The 21,409-nt window shown below is 43.2% G+C and overlaps 3 protein-coding genes across 3 annotated transcripts; 1 reads left to right on the top strand and 2 right to left on the bottom strand.

Annotated features, from left to right (window-relative positions):
- Nucleotides 1–754: 754 nt before the first annotated feature.
- Nucleotides 755–10,259, bottom strand: GATC (glutamyl-tRNA amidotransferase subunit C). The gene is made up of 4 exons (XM_042910237.1): nt 10,124–10,259; nt 9,857–10,029; nt 3,647–3,750; nt 755–1,678 (listed from the first exon to the last, which is right to left on the bottom strand). Exons 1-4 carry the CDS (start codon nt 10,202–10,204, stop codon nt 1,626–1,628), a joined length of 411 nt encoding a protein of 136 aa, XP_042766171.1. The 5' UTR covers nt 10,205–10,259; the 3' UTR covers nt 755–1,625.
- TRIAP1 (TP53 regulated inhibitor of apoptosis 1) lies at nt 10,242–13,147 on the top strand. The gene is made up of 2 exons (XM_042910239.1): nt 10,242–10,447; nt 11,395–13,147. The coding sequence occupies exons 1-2, from the start codon at nt 10,301–10,303 to the stop codon at nt 11,476–11,478; spliced, it is 231 nt and encodes a 76-aa protein (XP_042766173.1). The 5' UTR covers nt 10,242–10,300; the 3' UTR covers nt 11,479–13,147.
- A 715-nt stretch (nt 13,148–13,862) lies between these two features.
- On the bottom strand, nt 13,863–15,949 carry LOC122203427 (cytochrome c oxidase subunit 6A1, mitochondrial). Its single transcript, XM_042910238.1, has 3 exons — nt 15,572–15,949; nt 15,279–15,421; nt 13,863–14,140 (listed from the first exon to the last, which is right to left on the bottom strand). Exons 1-3 carry the CDS (start codon nt 15,672–15,674, stop codon nt 14,057–14,059), a joined length of 330 nt encoding a protein of 109 aa, XP_042766172.1. The 5' UTR covers nt 15,675–15,949; the 3' UTR covers nt 13,863–14,056.
- Nucleotides 15,950–21,409: the final 5,460 nt, after the last annotated feature.

Raw genomic sequence — 21,409 nt, 5'->3', positions numbered from 1 at the left:
ATGTGTGGTTGTCCTTGATTAAGTTAATAGATTTCACCAAATAGGCACACTGATTAAAAAAAAAAAAAGTCATTGAGTTGTAGTGGCAGCTGCACCCAGTTGGTAAGGAGCAGGAGTGGATAACTTTATTTGGGGACAAAGATAGTTGCTATGATGGTGGTTTTGAAAATTTCAATCCCAAGAGTTGGTTCAGGCTTATAATTGAAGGCCAAGTTTATAAATGAAGGTGCTTTATTATTTAAAAAAAATTTTTTTTAAGTTTATTTATTTTGAGAGAGAGGCACACAGCGTGAGTGGAAGAGGGAGAGAGAATCCCAAGCAGGCTCTGTGCTGCCAGTGCAGAGCCCGATGCGGGGCTTGAACCACAAAGCTGTGAGATCACGACCTGAGCCGAAACCAAGAATCGGATGCTTAGCCAACTGAGCCACTTAGGTGCCCCTAAATGAAGCCACTTTAAAGAAAAAAGGAGCATTTAAGATAGGGCAAAGGAATGAGAAGAATAAAACAGACCTTTTAAAGTTGGAAGCAGCATAAAGATCACTGGAAAATTCTTAAAACCAACTCTGGCGGTTTGGAGGGGGGAAAAAATCTCTTTAATTTTTGCTTCTATCACTTTTACCCCTCAATCTGTTTTACTTAACTTTGGTATCTGAGCCTTCTTAAAACACAAAATCAAAAAACTCCAGTATCTTGGATTCTACTCGATTCAGTAATCGTGGTGGGGACAGGGAGGCTACTTTGTTCCAGACCTGGGTCTTTTTGTTAAAAAGCCACTTTATTGAACTATGATTGATATGTAAAAGGCTGTACTTATTTAATGTATACGAATCAATGAGTTTGGGGTTAAGTGTATACCGATCACCCTGTCAAAGCTATAACCATATCCATCACCTCCCAAGTCTCCTTCCTACTTCTTTAAGATTTATTTGTGGTAAGAACATTTAATATAGTATCTACCCTCTTAGCAAATTTTTAGTGTTCGATATAGTACTGTTAGCTATTCCAGGGCTATTTTTATTGTAAGTTCTTTTCAGAAAAACTATAGCTATGGCTAGTATCCATTTTGAGTGTAATGACTTTGTGGGATGGTGGATGATTGTAGGTTAGGAGCTCCCAAGCTGTAGAGTCTACTTTGAACACTCTTCAGACATTAGGAGAAAGTTAGCCTTCTGCTCTGAATAAAGGGAGTACCCAGGAACAAATCTGAGTTTGTTTGGTAAAGATACAAAGTTTCTTAGATGACAGAAACAGCAACTGAAAAGTACAACACAGGTTGTCATATAGCGATCAGATACACTGTCTAATAGTTACGTAAATAGAAAAACCGATTTACGTACAGCTTGGTAGACCACCGTTTTGGGAGGAGATAAAGGAGAATAACCTATACTGAACACTGTGTGAATAAATATTTGATTCATTTCCTCAGAAAGTGACAGTACCTTTTACTTCCAGTAGAAGCAGGAACTCATTGCCTTGTTTTGGCTAGGTAACTCCCAATGTTGTCTTCAGAGAGTTAGTTACTAAAAATCACTTAAACATCAGTTTTTTTCAGGTAACCGAAGAAAGTGGAAATATTTGTGTTCGTGGTAACAAAATACTATCTTTGGGCCTCCACGAATAGCTAGTCAGTTGTGTGAAAAGGGCTGTTGTTCATCCTGCTTTGGCAAAGAGATATTACCTGTTTGAAAACAATAACAAAAAAGGATGTTATAGCTGAGCCTGTTTCCCAACTGACTCAACTGAGCTAACTTATCACTTGGTTTGTCACGAAAAGTAAGCAATGCAAATAAGTGTAGCTACTACCCTGTTATTTCTGAGTGTCTGAAAGAATAACAGTTACAAGTGAATCCTAATAAATGCACACTTTTCAATAAGGAGCAGAGACAGGTTAGCCAGTTAATATGCACACAGGAGTGGAAGGAAGGACATTAATAATTGTAAATTCACTTTCCCAAAAAGCAAAGTCTGACACAAAGTTCTATTTGAGAAATAACATATGTGATCAATGGCTATGTCTGTTAAAATAGTGACAACTATCAGGCTCTGAGATAAATTATAAAATCTTTTTTCTCTTCACAGTTAATCTGAGGTAGTTTAGTGAACCAGGGGCCTGATTAAGAGTTGAGCCCACACCTTTTTTTTTTTTTTTTTTTTTAATTTTTATTATTTTTAAGTAGGCTCCGCGCTGGATGAGAGGTTTGAACTCAAGACCCTGAGATCAAGAGTCACATGTGCTCAGGGTGCCTGAGTGGCTCAGTCAGTTGAGTGTCCAACTCTTAATTTTGGCTCAGGTCATGATCTCATGGTCATGAGATCAGGCCCTATGTTGGGCTCCACACTGGGCGTGGAGCCTGCTTAAGATACTCTCCCTCTCAAAAAAAAAAAAAAACAAAAACAAAACAAAACCACATGCTCTACTAACTGAGCCAGCCAGGCACTCCAAGCCCAAGCCCACAAGTTTTTAAGCTTTCTTTCCCATACTGGCTTCAAGCAGCGCTTTCCTTTAACTGACTGGTCTCGACTGACTAGTCTTGATCAAAGAGGTAATCCTTGCACTGGGGGACTGATGTTTGTCTCTGAGACTACTTAGAATGGTTCTCCTCTGAGGTGATCTCCTGACTGAAGCTGGCATTTGGAAAACCATCTACCTGAGTGCTCAAGCTCACATTCCCACATGTCCAGATGGGTGCGGCAGTTCTGCATTCTGAAGACCCACCCATCTGTAGAGGAGCTAAAAAGTTCAACCCACCCAGGATTCTGGATTTTATTATTGGCCCAGAGTTATTTTTAAGTTTTCATTTATAATAGTCACAGCAAATTTTAAAGATGCAAATCTCAACACCAGGGTTGCAAACTGATGGCTCCCAGGATGCATCTGGCTTGCAGGTATGTTTTATGTGTTTTTTTTTTTTTGTTTGTTTGTTTGTTTGTTTTTTAAATCTTTGAATTAGCTCCCGTACTTAAAATTTGGGAAATAACCCCCGGTGCCCCAACGAAAATGCCAGATGTCTGGGTTCTCTGCGAATATGGGCTCACATTACTGCCTGGCACTGAATGAGGAGCAGTGAATGCCCTTTTAGGCAGAGCTTGAGCTCCAGATGTGCCACTGTATACACCTCTCCCCGCCACAGGGCTGTTTTGTTCATTCCTATTACAGACTGGTCCCTAGAAGGAAACATGACCCCTGGACTCTACTGCCACCTTAATGCCACCACCTGTATTTGATTTATGCTTTTTTTTTTTCACTATTAATAAATACGGGTTTTTTTTCATTAGTTCCAGTTTTATTGAGAAATAATTGACATAACACTGTGTAAGTTTAAGGTGTACAACACAATGATTTAATATATGTATATACTGCAGAATGATTACCACAAGATTAGTTAATATCTCACATAGTTCTGATTTTTTTCTTGTGGTGAGAACTTTTAAGATCTACTCTCTAGCAACTTTCAAATACAGAGTACAGTACTGTAAACTATAGTCATTCTGTTCTACAGTGAAGTTTGTACCTTTTGACCACCTTCACCTAGTTCCTACTTTATACTTCTCAAAATACTTTCATGTAGCAAAATTTGGGCCTCACAGCTACCACTATGTTCTTAGTTCACTGAGGGACAGTTAAACCACTTGGGGCAAAACGTACCTGGGGGAGCCACAAAATACTCCTCCACAACTCGATGGGCATTTTGTAGTAGTTCTTCAACACAGTTGCCTTCTACCACATTGTCAGATCTCAAGTACAGACATCTACAAAACCAGAAGCTCAAGGTTACCTTCTCAGAGAATAGGCTTCTAGAGCATGGGTGGAGAGGGTCAAGAATGGAAAAAATGGAGCAGCATATTCTTGAGTTGTGGTTACTGTTCAAAGATAGAGGACTTGTCAACAGTAGACCAAATAACAATCTGCAGTTGATAGATTCTCTCAACTACTCAGTGAGGTAAGTGATAATTATTCCTCAGGACTGATATGTTCAACCATGGGTAAGTTGCTTTTGGTGAAGACAGGTAAGGCAATTACAATAAAATGTGTTAAATCTAACAGGTAAGCAAGGCTTGCCAAGGGAATAGAAAGGGGCACCTAATCTAGCCTGGGTGAGGAACAGACGTTCAGAATAGGTGATGTCACTGCTAAAGGATGGGCAAGAAACCACTGGATTGTTGGGATGGGAAATGGGCTTCCAGGCAGGTGAAGAAACTTGCTCAAGAGTGGTTATTAGTGGTTTAAGGATATTAGCTCCTAAGTGACAGGATGGAGTCTGAGCACAGTTCTGTACCCCTTGTACCCATAAGATGAGTTGTTTTTTCACTGTAGCCACCTTTATGAATATGAAAGTATCTGCCCTTACATAGCTCAAGAATCTCCCACTGTTCTCTGGGCCTCATGGCTTCATTAAAGTATCCAAATGGCAAGCTAGTGAAACCAAACTGGGGCTTCACTGCCGTTTGAAGGTTTACAAGTGCATGGCAAAATATAGTCTGAGTCTGCTTCTAGATACTTGAGCTGAAAAATAAGCAGTCTCTCTGCTCAATCACTGATAGGGGAGCAGGCAAACTCGTTCCACTTAGAGCCAGACATAGACTGAGGGCTAAGCCTAACAGGACAAAAGGGCAAGGACATTACATGAACATCCAGGGAAAGGCTGCAGAGGGCCGAGTTGTCATGATAAGGTTCTTCTAGGAAAGGCCTAGTTCCTTTTCTTTTGTGGCACTTACCCTAGGGCTAGACACAATAAACATGGTATGGACGGGACAGAGCTGGAGTCTGTTCCAGGATCTGGCACTATCTTAACTGTGTGGCCTTGAATAAGAATGATCTTTCCAGACCTTCACTCTCTTGCCAGAAAAATGAAGGTTGCACTTGATTTTTTTTTTCAAACCATACAGGGGCTTAAGAAAACTTGGAGAACAAAATAAAAATTATCTGTAAAGGTAACCACTGGACCCTCTGGAGTTTATATTTCTGTTGGGTGGTAGAACAAAATGACTCAGGGCTCCTGAGTCAGCTGAATTCAAATCTTAGTGCCACACATGGCACATGGGCAAGTTACTTAACCCTCTCCATGTACCTGTTTCCTTATTTGTGGAATACTTCATAGAATTGCTGGGAAGATTAAATATTAAAGAAGATCTGATAATGCTGGGCCTGCATTTTCACCACGGTAAGAGGTGGGTGCCGAATAGCACCTGCTCCTTTCAGAAAGAGTTAGTGCACACAGGCACACCTCAGTCCCCACTACTCAGTACACCTATGCACTTAACCTGCTGTAATCATGCATTGCCTGCCTAGTCCCTACAGACTGAAGACTGAATTGTCCCGGGGCACTTGAAGAGTCTGATGAAGTAAGCCTCTGGTACCACCAACAGTTGGTGAAAAGCTACTGCTTCCCCACAGTAGATGTAATAGCAGTGGATTTATTCACTCATTTGGTAATCCAGTTTCCTATGTAAGTGATGTTTCCAGAAAAAATTCACTCCTTTAAATACACATTTTTACCTAAATACTGATTATGATGGAGTTGTTTCCAGAAGAAATCCACACCTTCCTATTTCCATAATCCTAGACTACTGAAACCAGGGTCTCTGTGAGGGTGGCACCTCAGTAGTTCACTTGGCAAGTCACCTAACTTTTCTTGATCTCAGAATCACACACAAAATCCAAATGGGACCCAATGAAATTTTTAGGTGCCTCTAAATTACTGATTGACTAAATGTCTACCTGACCTCATTTCTCAGGGTTTGACAAGAGGATTAAGCCCAAATGCTATAGGGCACCCAATGTGATAATAAATCAACTATGTCTCTGGGCTAGTATGAATTATGTACTCCTTGGAAGCACTGAAAAAAGGCCACTTGAATCTTTATGCGTTCTGGTTCAGATGAAAAATCCTGGTTGAGAAAGGCTTCTGTGAACTAGAAATCCTTGCCCTCTAAAGTTTATAGACATGGCACATTAACCAGTAACGAAGATGCTAATAAAAAGCAGTTTAATGGAAAGCACTATGGCAGCACTAAGGAAGAAGTACCTCTATCGGCCCTTGGACTGACCAGATAAGAGTTCTGCTGCTGGTGTTGGGCTGCCACAAGTCATTTTTCTGGGCATCACTCTATTTCCATCTATAATAAGCCTTTTCCTTCCTGCCTAATCAATTTCTAATTTGATGCAGACTGGAATGAGAGTTAATCAATTTGGCTAAGAATTTTCCGTTCGAATAAGACTCTGAGGGACAGCCTAAGTACTGAAGTATTTGGCTGCAGTCAGAGCTGTCATCATCTGAGTCCCTCTTGAGATAAGAGAGAATTAAGGTTCTAGAGGCTGACTTTAGATGGCATATCTATTTTTTTTTTAATTTTTTTTTAACGTTTATTTATTTTTGAGACAGAGACTGAGCATGAATGGGGGAGGGTCAGAGAGAGGGAGACACAGAATCTGAAACAGGCTCCAGGCTCTGAGCTGTCAGCACCAGAGTCCGACGTGGGGCTCGAACTCACAGACTGAAAGATCATGACCTGAGCTGAAGTCGGCTGCTTAACTGACTGAGCCACCCAGGCACCCCTAGACGGCATATCTAGAACAGTATTTGAGAGCTGAGGCTCTGAGTTCCAAGTCCTGGATTCTCTTACTAAACCTGTGAAACTCTGGGGCATATTACATAAGCTTTCTGAGCCTTGGTTTCTTCATCTATAAAGCATATACTAGTATTTACCTTCCAGGTTTGTATGTGACAACTGAGATAACACATAAAAAATCTTGGCACCTGGCATGTAAGCGTGCTAATGCTTTTTAGCTCAATCCGAATGATCGGGTAAGGTATTAATGTGCCAAGAGATTCCTAATAGCCTCAGTGCTTTTACACCTACTGTGGCCTAAAATGGTTTAATACTTGCCTTAACTGGGTTCCATTTCAAACATCAGTGAGGCAGTATGTTCAAAAACATGAAAGTCTTACAAGTGCTACATCTCTAAAATGGAATCACAAACCCAAACTGGTTTCCAAGGTTATGGCAAGACTGCAGACCACTGAATACCAGGTCACTATTCCACCTACCAGATCCAAATCCCCTTTTCACAATTCTTCCCTGAGTAATAGTTGCACTTCTCTATAGCTCCCCTTTAGATGATTGGGGAAATTCTGACTCCTCTTTGTTCTTCTATTTGCTCCTTTCCTAAAGATACTAATAAAGAACATTCAACAAATATTTACTGAGTGCTTGGTGCTAGACACTGAGAGTATGATGAGCAATAATAGATAAGCTCCCTGGAACATGGATAAGCAATAGGAGAGGGGCAGAGAATGAAATATTACAAATACGGGTGTCTGACTGGACCAGTTGGTAGAGCACGTGACTCTTGATCTCAGTGTCATGAGTTCAAATCCTATGTTGGGTGTAGAGATTAAAGTAAGTAAATATTACTCAAACGGATGTATAAACACATGTAAAATTATAGCTGTACTGAATACCATGAGAGGTGCTGAAAGGGAACCTGACTTGATAGAGAAAAATGAAAAATCTCCCTGAGGAAGAGGCAGTTGAAATCTGAAGAAGAAAGGAAATGAAGTTAAGCAAAAGAAAGTCATAGGAGGGATGAGGTAAGGATAAAGGCAAGGGCCCAGAATTCCAAGAAGGAAAAAGAATGGAGAGCTCAAGGAACTGAAGGTGACAGCCCTGTCTGGAGGTAGGCAGGGGCTAGGTTAAATGATGCATTGTAGGCTCTGGTGAAGCTTTGTCTTTATCCTAAAGAACACTGGAGAGCCTGAAATCTTGGGTAAGAGAATGACATCAGATTTCTATTTTGAAGTGTTATGTAATTTTGGGCAAATTGTTTGACTTCTGTAGACCTGATCATCAGATGACAAAATAAGAGAAAGGATGTGAAAGAAACAAAGGTGGGAGGAGAAAACAGGAGCCTAGCAAGCACTTTACACAGAGGTTATGGTTACAAAAAGGTCTGTCTCTCTCTATTGGCACTAATGGCAGCTAATCATTTTTTGCTCTCACCTATACTAGGAATGTATTTTTTTTAATCACATCAAGAAAAGGGTAAGACAGGGACACCTGGGTGGCTCAGTCAGTTAAGGGTCCGACTCGTGGTTTTGGCTCAGGTCATGATCTCATGGCTCATGAGTTCAAGCCTTTTGTTGGGCTCTGTGTTGACAGTGCGGAGCCTCCTTGGGATTCTCTCTCTCTCCCTTAAAATAAATAAACTTAAAAAAGGGGGGTGGGGAGGGCAGAACTGTAGACTTCCCTGCTTTTTATGAGCTACATACCCACCCTTCCCAAGAAACTGTAGTCCCAAACAGCAAAACAAGTCTGCTTTTCAAAAAAGAGCAGTTTCTTTTAAATGTATTTTTAAATCTTTAAAATATATTGAGATTTGGTAACAACTGGTAGAAGTGGAGAGAGGCTGCACCCTTTTATATAATAAAAACTACTTTGTCAAAGACCTGCCCCTGTATTGCATTACACTATACTACCTCACTATTTGTGTTATTATCCCATTTCTTTATGCATTTGTAAACGTCCTGGCCCTCAGTATAAAATGAAAAGTTAAAACTTCCCTCTGCATTTCCACCTTCTTTAAAACTAATCATTGTTAAGTTTCTTGCATGCTCTTTGAGGGAACAAAACATGACTTAATGCATATACCAGAACATACCAAATAGATTACACATTAAAGTATTGATAATCCCAAACACAATGTTCTGAATTTTGCCTTTTTTATTAAATCTATCTTGGGACCTTTCCATGTCAGTATATATAGCTGTTTCACTGTCAAATATTCCATTGTATGATGATGTATTTAGCCATGAAGTACACTTAGAGACTGTCTTTTTGTTTCTTGAACTTAAAAAAAAACTTATACTTTTTAAAAAATGTTTATTTTTGAGAGGGGGGGAGGGGCAGAGAGAAAGGGAGACAGAGGATCTGAAGTGGGCTCTGTGCTGACAGCAGAGAACCCAGTGTGGGGCTTGAACTCATGAACTACAAGATCATGACCTGAGATGAAGTCGGATGCCCAAACAACTGAGCTACCCAAGAACTCCTCACATTTTTTAAAAATTCATTTATCTATTTTAAGTAAACTCTACCCCCAGCATAGGGCTGGAACTGATGACCCCAGAGATCAAGAGTCATATACTCTACCGATTGAGCCAGCCAGGGGCCTCTTCTTGGCTTTTGTTGTTGTTGTTGTTTTGTATTATAAACAGATCTGGACACCCTGAACACTGGATGCACTTTTACAGATATGTCCATAGGGATCACTAGGCCAGAAAATATGTACAGGACATATTTTGAGACAGGGATCCAATAAGTAAGCAAGTCAAATATGAGCTCACATTCTATTAACAAGGGACAGATCAACAAAAATAATCAAGAAAGAGAAGAAAATCCAACAAGGAAGTCAGTGATTGGAAAGGGAGAGGACATTTGGAGAAGGAGAGGACTTACAGAGGAGAGATGCCAAGGAGACAGGCTATCCAAGAAAAAGATAACAGCAAACGCAAAGATCCTACACAAGGAACGAATTTGTGATGTTGGAGGAATAGTAAGAAAGGTAATATAGCTGGAGTAGAGCAGTATGTCCAAGTAGGGCCTTGAAGGTGGTTATCAATTCGAACACTGTTCTTGTTACACTGGGAGGCCTGGAGGATTTTAAACGAGTGATAGGATCCATAACGAACAAGGGAAGGAATGAAACCACTTACCCCGCGGGGTGACCGTGGGAAAGTTCTTGCACCTCGCTTAAGGCCTTTTTCCCTTCCGTGAAAGGACACACTAATCGCCACCTCAAATGGCTGCGAAGGCGCAACAGACAAGGAAGGCTTCGGGGTACGCGGCCTCGAGTGTTTACCTGTCCTCCAATACTGATTCCATGGGCTCCACCCCGTCCGTGTCCACGGCGCGGAGCCGGTCGGCAAAGGCGATGGCTTTCTCCAGTCGTGCCACGGCCTCTTGGCTGCCGAAGTCCACAAGCGCTAGACGCTCCAGGTGCTCGATCACCTCAGCCGTGACACGGCCACTACCCTGGGCGGATGAGGCGGAGAATGGGGGTCATGGGTGGGACCTGCTCCGTGTCCCGACCTGCTTCACCACCCGCCTAGACACCCCCGGCCTTTACCTGAGGATCCGTCTTGGAGGTGAAGCCCCGGTGCCGGCCCATCCAGGACCGATGGCCCAGCAACACCGCCCGCGCCCACATTTCTCTCCTCGGCCGCCGTAATGCGTCCACACGTAAAGTCGAGCGACGCGCTTAAGAGTGACGCCATCAGAGCGCGCCGCCACTGCTGCCGCCGCCATGAACAGCGTAGGGGAGGCCTGCACTGACATGAAGCGCGAGTACGACCAGTGCTTTAATCGCTGGTTTGCCGAGAAGTTCCTCAAGGGGGACGGCTCCGGGGACCCGTGCACCGACCTCTTCAAGCGCTACCAGCAGTGTGTTCAGGTGAGCGCTCAGTTGGCCAGGGCCCTCTCGTCTTCTCTGCCGTGTCCCGGGCCACACGCGTAGTATCTTGCGGGAGTTGGAATTGGGAGGGTGAAGAAAAGCCGCAGTGAGGGCAGTGGCAGGAGCTGTCTTCCCATCATCACTACCAGGCTGCCTGGTATCTCTCTGAATGACAAAGTTAAATATTTTTGCAGTGCTTTACATCTTACGGAGCACAGTAGCACCCTTTGGTTCATTTGGTCCTCATCCTAAACTTGCAAAGTGGGCATAGTTCTTATTTTATACATGGAACACTTACGCCGCCAAACAGGAAGCGATCAGTGCAAGTTCACCAGAATCGTTTCCCTGATTTTTGCGGTAGTGCACTATTCCACTATTACTTTGGAGGGGGAAGCGCGGTGTTAAGTATTTCTGGCCTGTTAGACGTCAGTCTCTGGACTGATTTTGTTGTTCTAATTCCTTCATTGGCCTGTTTGATTTCTGAACTGCCAGCCAGCTAGGAAATGTTCATTCCAGTTCAATGAATTAGATTGTAAGCACAGCACTGGGCACAGCACTCCCAGTTAATTTAAAACGTCCACAGGGTAATTCCAAGTTGCTATCTTTGTCCTGTTTACAGATGGGAAAGTGAGGCTTCCTTAAGGTCACATAGCCAATAAGTCCTGGAACGCAGATTTGAGTTTGTGGCCATCACAGTAGAGTGGAGATAACTGTTTAAATTCCACGTTTGAATTTTGACGATTCCTCACACCACCTTTCCAATCTGTCTCTGGTCTTACATTTAATTTCTTCGTAATGGTACTCAGGTTTTAAAAAGTACAGGTCTTGAATCATGGTTTTTTTTTTTTTTTGTCCAATCTGATTTATTAGTTTTGTGCCATCGTATTTACAAAGTTTGGTCCTCAAGCTTCATATAGATCTGTTTCATGTGTTTTTCCTTCCATCAGAAAGCAATAAAGGAGAAGGAGATCCCCATTGAAGGACTGGAATTCATGGGCCATGGCAAAGAAAAGCCTGAAAGCTCTTCTTGACCTTGACAGTCTCCTTGAAAATGGACTCCTCGAATCAGGAAATAGAGGACACTGGATTTCGTCAGTTAAGGCTGTTAAAATAGCCATCGATTTGATGAGTTTAGGAGGGAGTTTTCTTTCCTCCTTAATTTCCTCTCAATTGTATAAGAGGATGAACCATCACTCTTTGCTTTGAGAGGATTTCTTACTCTGGCATCTTGCAGGAACTCCATGTGCTAAAACTGAATGATTTCTTAGGATTATGATCTGGGATAAGCTTTAAGTATCCTTTGTATGTGAACACTGATAGACTTGTCAGGATGATCAGGGTTGCCTAACCTCTTAAGTTTTGCTCTGAAGGACATGAGGTACATTGTACTGGGATTATTCATGGAAGCGATTGGTTAGGATCTCTTCTCTCAGGGAGCTAATGCTCTGGAAAAGGGATCCCAGCACAAGTTTTAATCAATGCTTGGGAGCATGGCTTTATTTCTATAGAACTGTTAAGATTGCTGGTGGACTGGGTTAGCCAACAGGAAAACAGCTTTAACAGAGTTCCCTGCCTTAAGAAGAGGTGTCAGATTTCAGATTAAGATGTGAAAGCTTGAAGAATATTGCAGTAAAAACCATTTCAGAGCTCACAGTGTAGTTTAGGAATTAAGATTCATGGAGTAACTATGGAGGAACAACCTAAATTGCAAAGATCTGCTGTTGCCAGTTTTCAACCCAAGTCAATTAAGCCAACCCGTATTATCTTAAAACTGCCAAAATGCTGCATCTGGTTAAAAGGTTAAAGAGTTTGCTTTATTTGCCTCATGTATCCACCCTGCCCTGGAATGTCTGTAATCATGAAGATGGAATAAATTGTAACATCTAGTTTCATTATTTGCCCCTGGAGAACTCAGTGCACTTTATGGAACAGCTATTACACTGTAACCCCACATATCCCATATAGACACTAAGGGAGAGTTTTGTTTTATAACTTAAAGGTGAAAAGTGAAGATTTATCTAAGTGAAATAGTGTGCTATAACAATTAGAAATCTCACTGATTTCTGAAGTTTATTCCCACAGTAAGCTACACAAATAATATGCTTCTATAACTGCACAAAAAAAATGCCAGGATCAGGTGAGCACTTACACACTTTGGAATGTCAGGTAATCACCAAAACTGCATATATTGAGTAATTTGGTTCACACATATATACCCAATATAGTATGAAACAGTTTACAGAAGGCAAAAATTCTATTATCCTCTCCAATTTACCAATGACTACTTCATATTTAACATGGCCAGTCCTTAATGTCATTTCAAGACATTCTACATTTATATTTTTGACTGGTTACAGTCCATTATACAAGGATTAGAAGAGATCATTGAAACCCAGTTGAGGGATGCCAGGCAGCAAGCCAAAGTTAAGTACATCTGTTCTGACCTCAGACTGGCCACAAGTACAACAGTTCCATAGTGACTTGGAAGCACAAGCACAGGCTGCAGTTAGATCACAAAATGGTAAAGACAGCAGGGATCCTTTTTTTCCTTACTGTAAATGGCTTTCATGCCTTGTGTTTCCATTTGCCTCACCTCTGCAGTACTAGTTTACTATGTGTACTATGCAATACCAAAACCTGGTAGCCTCTTGCTCTTTACTACCTGATTGAGCCTCAAGAATAAAACCAGCTCCAAGCCAACCATGTTCTTCCACTGTAATTGCTACTGAGGGAATATTTTTTTCTGATTGTTCTTCATTCTTTTTTGACTTCATCCTCCCCATAAAGTGACTCCAACTATCTCAGCTACTTCAAAGACTTTAAATTTTGAGGAAGAATGAATGGCTCTTTAAGGGTGACTTTGTTACTATTACTATTGTTTCTCCTTAATTCTTAGTGCCATAGGAAGGTTTTAATTCCAGAAACAAATAAAGCCAATGGCATATGCAGAAATGTGTCATACTGCCTTCATTTCTCCAAAAGTTTGACCATTTCAGCCTTCAGGGTGCTGAGAGATGACCCCAAGATGAGAACTTGACACCTTTGGAGAAAATTATCTATTAGGAGTATTCTTCAACAAATGCTGGTGGAATGGGACAAGAGAAGGCTAGGACACAGGAAGCACTTTCTCTAGAGAATCAAAGATACTGCTCTCAGATATTAATTGCAGGTATTCTACTGGCCACTCAGTATCTTTGCCACCCAAAATCTGTCAGGACCCAATCTCAATTCTTAAATCAGCTCCATTCATGGTCCCTTTGCTCTACCCACCCCAGGCATAAGAAACCAAGGACACGTCTGATATAAACACTTTCTACAGGCCTATAAATGGTGGCCATAAACCTTCACGGCAGAAACAAATAACATTAATGCTGATTTCCGAGGGAAAAACACCACCAAAGAATGCAACTCCAGCTCATGGACCAATCTAAGTTATTTATTTAAGCCATCTCCTGCCATAGCAAAGGGATGGAAGATCAGTATACTGGTCATCATTTGATACAAGTAAGGAAGGTGAGCTTAAGGTCCCATATACTTTTCTGGTCCGTGTGCAGAGTCATGGTCCAAACCAGTGCCGTGGTCCCCAATGGGTTATGGTCCAGGTTCTCTTTATTCATCTTCATAGCCGGTCGGAAGTGGATTCACGTGAGAGTTATGGAATAGAGTATGATTACCATCTCCCCAGGGAAAGGGCTGTGGAGTGAAGATGTCAATTAGGCAATTCCAGAGAAGAGTTGAGACTGCCATGAACTGCTTAAGATACAGGGTATGTGACAGACAATACCTGGCAACTAGTCTATCAGTGCTGTCTTTACGAATCACATCACCTGTATCAGAATGGAAGAGGAGTATGGGGGAGGAGATGCTTATTTAAATGCAGGCTTCTGGGCTTTATTCCAGATATAAAACAAATCCCTGGACTGGAAACTGCAACCTACCTTCCTCAATTATTTTGCATGCTCCCTTTGAAAAGCATGGTTTCCAACCCTGGATGATTTTGCCCCTCCAGGGACATTGGGCAATATCTGGAGACATCTGGGGTAGGGCATCTAGTGGGTAGAGGTCAAGGATGCTGTTAAACATCCTAAGTCTCATAGGATAGCCCCTTGCCCCAACAAGAACTAACCAGCCCCAAATGTCAACAGTACTGAGGTTGAGAAATCCTGCTATATGGCTTCTACTGTACACGGGTGGGAGTAGGGCTCAGACTCAAAAATTCTGAATGTAAGACTCTAGCTTAAGTTTCTATAAAGCCAGCCCTACCTGGGCTAAGTGATGTAACAGTTATTAAAGTGCCAGAAGGGTCCTTTGTTAAGAATATTTACAACAAACAATGGAAAACAAATGATGACATCTACATCAATAGCAAAGGACAAAACAGTTGAGAAGATAACTAGCAGAAATAAGAATAAGAGAAGCTGTTAGTCTCTTCATTATGCAGCTAGTACCCTGCCAAATGCCCAGGTCCTACAAAGGTGAATCACCTCCTGACTTTGCCTCCGTAAGGGAGATTCCCAAACCTCCAAGTCTTATACAACCCACAGTTTCAGAACAGTATAGAAAACAGAGGTGGGATGAATCAGAAAAAAAAAAAAAAAAAAAAAAGAAAACTTAAGGGCACTTTTGTATGACCTTGAAGAAAAACAGATGTGGCCCCCCCTAGTCTCAGTTACCCTTACATAAAACCAGAGAAAATACAAATTTATTTGTGAGCATTAAATGAGAAATTGTTGTACACGCCAGGCACACAGGATTTTAGAGAATGAAGAACCTGCACTAGGCATTTATAATAAAAGGAGAACGGACACTCGAAGAGCCTACAAGAGCGTACCTTGGACCTGATGCGGAGATGGGGGTAGGCGACGAACTCGGGTCTCTCGTGCTCTCCGTGATGCGACTTCAGGAAGACGTTCAGCATGCTCACTCCCACGCCAGGAAGAGCTACGAAGTAGGTGAGGGCCTTCCACATGCGAGCTGCAGAAGGGGGTACGACGGCTCAGGCCTGGTGTGGCGCCCGCCCCCGTTCTCACCCCCCTCCCCCAAGGCCCCAGGCCAAGGTCACAGTCCGGCCCCGCCTCGCTCGAGTGGGGCTGAGGCCCCCCACGCCGACCGCAACTCCAGTACCTGAGCCCTCCTCGCCGTGGGCGCCACTCGACATGGACCGCCCCAGCTGTGCCCCGGACCGACCTAGCAGCCGCGAAAACCGGGACGCAGCCGCCACCGCCATTTTCGACCTGCACAGCCTCAGAGCCGGAAGCGGAAGTAGAAAATGGGCCGGAGGGCGGGACCACAACCTCAAAAGCAAACACCTATTGGGCGGAGCCTTCTCGCCTTAACTGGAGGAGCCTGCGTACTATCAAAATCCTCAGGGCCACCGATCTTGAGAGAGCATGCGCTCTGACCCTTCCGTGTGCACGCCCCTCTCCCGACAGTCCCCACCCTGGTGAGGCTAAGCGAGGCGAAGTGGGAGAGGTTTATGAAGCGCGCTCTGGCATCCGGGAGCGCTGTCTTCGTTGGAGTCCGTAGACAGCAACTGGAAGTTCTGAGCTCAGAACATCCCATCTCAAATGCCGTCCCCATTCCTCCCCGTCCTGTGACGTCATTTTTAATCGCACTTGACATAATAGTCGTCATCATTATTACTTTATCTGTCTTCCCTACTAGAATATGAACTCTGTGATGCCAGAGTTTGCCACAGCAGCATTCCCAGAGCCTGGCATGGTACCTGGAACGTAGCAGGTGCTCAATACAAATTTGTTGAATGAACGAGTGAATGAATGAATGAATGAATGAATGAATAGTAACGGGAACCAGAAGGAGCCCTGGAATTGGTGCCAGAAGATTGGATTCTGATCCTGCCTCAACATCCTTAATTTTGGCTTCTTTAGTCATGTTAGCCTTCTCTCCCTTGAAACTCTGGAAACAAAAATTGGCATCTGTTTTGTCTCTACAACCCCCTTCCCCCACTTCTTCCTTCCTTTTTCTTCCTTCTCATCTAAAAGCAGTTTTAAAAATAAAAGTTAAAATAACAATAATAGAGGAGAAGGCAGTGTGAAGACTGAGGCAGAGATTGGAGTCATGTGGCCACAAAAAAAGAGAAGCTGGCAACCACCAGAAGCTAGAAGAGACATGGAATGGATTTTTCCCTATAGAGGCAGTTCAAAGGGATCATGGCCCTGCTAACACCTTGATTTTGGACTTCTAGCCTCCAGAACTGTGAGAGGATAAATTTGGGGTTTAAAAACAACAACAACAAAACAAAAAACAGAAAAAGATACTAAGACAAAGTGAAAGTAAACCTTTGGATCATAGGCCCCTTGGAGAATGTAAAGAAAGCTATGAACACTTTCTCCCAAAAAATGCACCTGCTGGTAAGCACACGGTGTTGGGGGAAGAAGGTAGCATAAAGTACATCTGGAGACCCCCCTAACAGAACTTGTGCCCCAGGTTAAAAACCCCTGAATAGGGGGAACAAACAGGGGCTCTGGTGTGGGAAGACTGAATTCACATTTTGTTTCCATCCCTTACAGCCATGTGACCTTGGGCAAATGAGATAAAATGAGGGGTGCCTGGGTGGCTCAGTTAAGTGTCTGACTTCGGCTCAGGTCATGATCTCATGGTTCATGGGTTCGAGCCCCACATCAGGCTCTGTGCTGACAGCTCAGAGCCTGGAGCCTGCTTCGAATTCTGTGTCTCCTTCTCTCTCTGTTCCTCCCCTGCTCACACATACTCTCTCTCTCTCTCAAAAATAAAGATTTTTTAAAAAATGAATGCTGTAAGTCTATGCAGTTTCATCAAGACAAAAATTTAGAATTGTGTTACTACAGCATCACAGTCTGATCTACCATTAGATCTTTGAGCAATCCAGCGTTTTTACAAATTATGGTACACCATATGGTAATGTCAGGATCATCAAATTCCTAGGTATCCTCAAACACAGCCAAAGAGTATATGAGGCCCCAAAGTGTGGCCATGGAAAGCGTCCATGCTCAAGGGTCAGGAAATCTTTGGCCTGCCACTAGCTGTTTCCTCTTTTCTAAAATGGTAATGTAATACCCATGTATTCAACCCTTTATCCAATAAATATTTATCAGAACCCAGCTCCACCTCGGGAAGTTACTCAACTTCCAACTATAACAATGAGATTTCATCTAATAAATATTAACTAAGGAACTACTATGTGCCAGGCATGTGTAGCAGTACAAACCAGGTATAAGATCTCTCATGTAACTTACATTCTGGTGATGGAGAAAGGATTAAATGAAAAATGTCTGAAATACATTAAAAATTCAACAAGTATTCATTTTCTCATAGGGCTTTCATACACTTTGCACGGTGGTACTGCTACGTAAAGATTCCATCATGGGCTTGGCTCACAGCACAGAGTTAGGCATGATGCTTATGATCTTATTGCCAGGTAAGCTCAACATTTCAAAAGCCTCAGGTGACAGTTTAGACAGTCCAGGAAATGCAAATCATCAATACAAAGAATAGCTAATATTTTTGGGACATTTATTTTGTGCCCATATCATGATTGATAAACACTTTACGCAAGTTGTCTTCCTCGCCTCACTTAGTGAACACTTTGGAGTCACTTTTTTTAATGTTTATTTTTGGAGGGAGAGAGAGCACACACACAAGCATGAATGGGGGAGGGGCAGCCAGAGGGGGGGACAGAGGATCCAAAGCAGGCTCTGCACTGACAGCAGAGAGCCAGATGCAAGGTTCAAACTCATGAACCGTGAGATTGTGACCTGAGCCAAAGTCGGATACTCGACTAAGCCACCCAGGTGCCCCTCATCTTTAACTCTTCTCTCTCTCTCTCTCTCTCTCTCTCTCTCTCTCTCTCTCTCTCTCACACACACACACACACACACACACACACACACACACACACACACTTTATATCCAATTCATCAGCAAATCCTACCAGCTCTTCCTTCAGGTGTATCCAGAATCTGACCAATTCCTACCACCCGCCGCTACCAGTGTGATGAAAGATGTTCTCATCCCTCACCTGGACAACTGCAACAGCCTCCTAGCTGGTCTCCCTGCTACCTAGTCCTCATACAGTCTATTTGCTACATGGCAGTCAGAGGATCCTTTAAAACAGTTCATCTTCCTCCTTGGCTCAGAATCCTCCCATGACTCCCATCTCACTCAGAGTAAATACCAAAATCCTTAGAGTAAGATACCAGGTCCTATACACCCTGCCCCTGGCCACCTCTCTCACATCATCCTTTCTATTTGCCCCTTTGCCCATTTCACTCCAGTTACATTGGCCTTCTTGCCTTCCCCTTGGACACGCCACGCATGCTCCTTCTTCAGGACTTTTGCACATGCTCATTTCTTCTGCCTGGAAGAGTTTTCTCCTAGGTGGCCCCATGAATTGCTTCCTTATTTCACTCAAGGATGTGCTCAGAAGTCAGCTTATCAGAAAGGCCTCTCCAGACAACCCTGAAGTGAAAGAACTCCTTCCCACCCTGACACTCTATCCTCCTTACTGTACCTTACCTATCTGCATGGCACTCACCACCATCTGATATATTAAATATTTATTAATTTATTGTCTGCTTTCCTGCACCAAACACCACGGGGCAGGGACTATGTTTTGTTCACCAGTATGACCCCAGCACTTGGTACATGATAGGCACTCACTGAGTATACGTTAATCCCAACCAAGATCCTGTGAATTAGATACTATTTTACCCACTTCTCATATAAGTAAACCATGACCCCAGGAAATTGTCCAAAGTCAGAAATCTTTAGGCAAGTGGTGGAACCAGGCAGTCTGGGACTCAAGCCAGCTCTTTTAACCTCAAAGCCATACAGGCTTTGCTTTAGGTATAATGATATCAAGTCCAAGAGGTCACCCTGTCAAGTTCATGCTGATCTGATGCTCCTAAAAAGGGATCAGCAAGAAAAGGAATAGCTATTTGATTTCTGACATCAGTGGGTTGGGAAAGAAAAATATTTCAAGTCGTGGGGTCCTTGAGAATGGACAGAACCATCAAATGTGTCCTCGGGGTACTGAACTGGCAGTTCCCAGCCTGTGCTGCCTCTCACAGTGATCCCCAGGGTACCAGGCCTCTCCATGCAGGGAGCCTCTCCAAGGCCATGGCCAGCCAGGCCTGGATTTGACGTCATCCTCTCTGGCAGCTGGTAATGTTTATGCTCATATTGAAGCCACTAAGGTCTTTGATGCTCTATTTCCTTGAAACAGGGAGCTGGCAGGTGGGTACCTCAATACCAGGGGCAGCTGATGATGAGGGGAGGCATTTTGTAAGACTAGAAGAGGTTGCCTAGCCAAGGACAGGGCTTACTTAGGGGAATGCTTATCTGGGGGTATCCTGCCTGCTATTCCTAATGTGATTTTTCCCATTTAAGAGCACCTCCGGTTTCTGGACCAATAAATATTTGTCTGCTAAGAGACTAATCCTAGGAAGTCACTGAGACATTTTCCCAAGCACACCGCAGGGGAAGCTAGGGTGTTATGACCGCCACCTCCATCTTCTGAATAGCTTGTCTGAGCTGTTCAGCATCATTAATTCATGTAACTAGGGTCTCAACTGTGTCTCTGGACTGGTGTGATGGCAGTGACCCTCGTGAAACATCCAGTCTAGAGGGAGAGGCTGACAAGTAAACAGTTATTACTATTTACCATACTATTACAGTGTGATGGGTTCTACAATGGGAGGCAGTGTAGCATGGACCTTGGCATCAAGTTCAAGTCCCAGGTATGCTACTTACCTATATAATCAAGGCGAAGTCAAGTTACCTTTTAGATGCTCACCTATGAATTAGAGTCATTACAAGGACATAACATTATAATAGTTACCAACTAACATTTATTAAGCACTTACCATGTACTGAGCCCTTCACATGTACAACACTCCTTTGAGATAGGTGCTATTCTTATCCCCATTTTACAGACGAGGAAACTGAGATGCCAAGAGAGGTTGAGTAATTTGCCTAAGTTTCACAGCCCTTTAAGTGATCGGGCCAGGAATCAAATCCATATAGTCTTGGTCCTAAAGCCTGCACCTTTAATTACTGTGTGATATTGCTTCAATAACTCAAGTGACTTTAGTACAGCACCTGGCACAGAATGAATGCTCAAAAATTGTTAACTATTATTATTGCTATGATCAGGAGAAGGGATACAGGGTCTGGGGAAGCAGGGCAGAAAGGCATTTAGCCTGGGTTATAAAGGGGCAATCAGGGTAGTCTTTTTATAGGAGGTGACATCTAAGTCATGGCTCCTTCCCAAATAAATAAGAGTGAGTCAGGGACAAATTTGGGTTGGGAGGGAGACAAGAGTTTTCCAGGCAGACATCACCACAGAGAAAAGATATGGGTACTATATCCGGGATTCCAAACAATGCCTTAAGGCTGGAAGTGTGGAAGGAGGGAGCAAGAACTTAAAGGGTCCTCAGGCCGTGCTGAGTTAAGATTTTATCTGAAGGGTACTGAGAAGACTTGGCTTTAAGCAAGGAGAGAGATAATCAGCTTTGCAATTTAGAAAGATGCCTAACTGTAGTGTGCCCGAGAGGTTTGCACAGGGGACTGGCTGTGAAAGTCTTTTTTTTTTTTTTTAATTTTTTTTGTTAACGTTTATTTATTTTTGAGACAGAGAGAGACAGAGCATGAACGGGGGAGGGTCAGAGAGAGGGAGACACAGAATCTGAAACAGGGTCCAGGCTCCGAACTGTCAGCACGGAGCCCGACGTGGGGCTCGAACTCACGGACCGCGAGATCGTGACCTGAGCCGAAGTCGGAGGCTTAACCGACTGAGCCACCCAGGCGCCCCGGAAGTCTGTTTCTTTGGGGCAATTAAGGCAGGCAGAATAGTGTAGCTTGCAGGTTAGGGCACTGGATTCTGAGGGGGGGGCGGCGGTGCTGAGCCTTGCCTCCTGGGTTGACTCTCTTGGCCGCAGTCCTCCCTACGCGGAGGATCAACAG

The sequence above is a fragment of the Panthera leo genome, chromosome D3, assembly GCF_018350215.1.
Source record: "Panthera leo isolate Ple1 chromosome D3, P.leo_Ple1_pat1.1, whole genome shotgun sequence".
Taxonomy (NCBI): Eukaryota; Metazoa; Chordata; class Mammalia; order Carnivora; family Felidae; genus Panthera; species Panthera leo.
Note: the sequence above shows the minus strand (reverse complement) of the source record. Positions and strands in the feature narration are given on the sequence as shown.

Bases quoted from the DNA above. Each gene is read 5' to 3' on its own strand.
- LOC122203427 (XM_042910238.1), bottom strand. From the start codon at position 15,674: ATGGCGGTGGCGGCTGCGTCCCGGTTTTCGCGGCTGCTAGGTCGGTCC. The intron at 15,422-15,571 runs GTACTGGAGTTG...CCCCTTCTGCAG, and splicing joins CCACGGCGAGGAGGGCTCAG to CTCGCATGTGGAAGGCCCTC. The intron at 14,141-15,278 runs GTACGCTCTTGT...TTCACTCCACAG, and splicing joins ATCTCCGCATCAGGTCCAAG to CCCTTTCCCTGGGGAGATGG.
- GATC (XM_042910237.1), bottom strand. From the start codon at position 10,204: ATGTGGGCGCGGGCGGTGTTGCTGGGCCATCGGTCCTGGATGGGCCGG. The intron at 10,030-10,123 runs GTAAAGGCCGGG...TCATCCGCCCAG, and splicing joins CCTCCAAGACGGATCCTCAG to GGTAGTGGCCGTGTCACGGC. The intron at 3,751-9,856 runs GTAAACACTCGA...CTGGTTTTGTAG, and splicing joins GAATCAGTATTGGAGGACAG to ATGTCTGTACTTGAGATCTG.
- TRIAP1 (XM_042910239.1), top strand. From the start codon at position 10,301: ATGAACAGCGTAGGGGAGGCCTGCACTGACATGAAGCGCGAGTACGAC. The intron at 10,448-11,394 runs GTGAGCGCTCAG...TCCTTCCATCAG, and splicing joins GCTACCAGCAGTGTGTTCAG to AAAGCAATAAAGGAGAAGGA.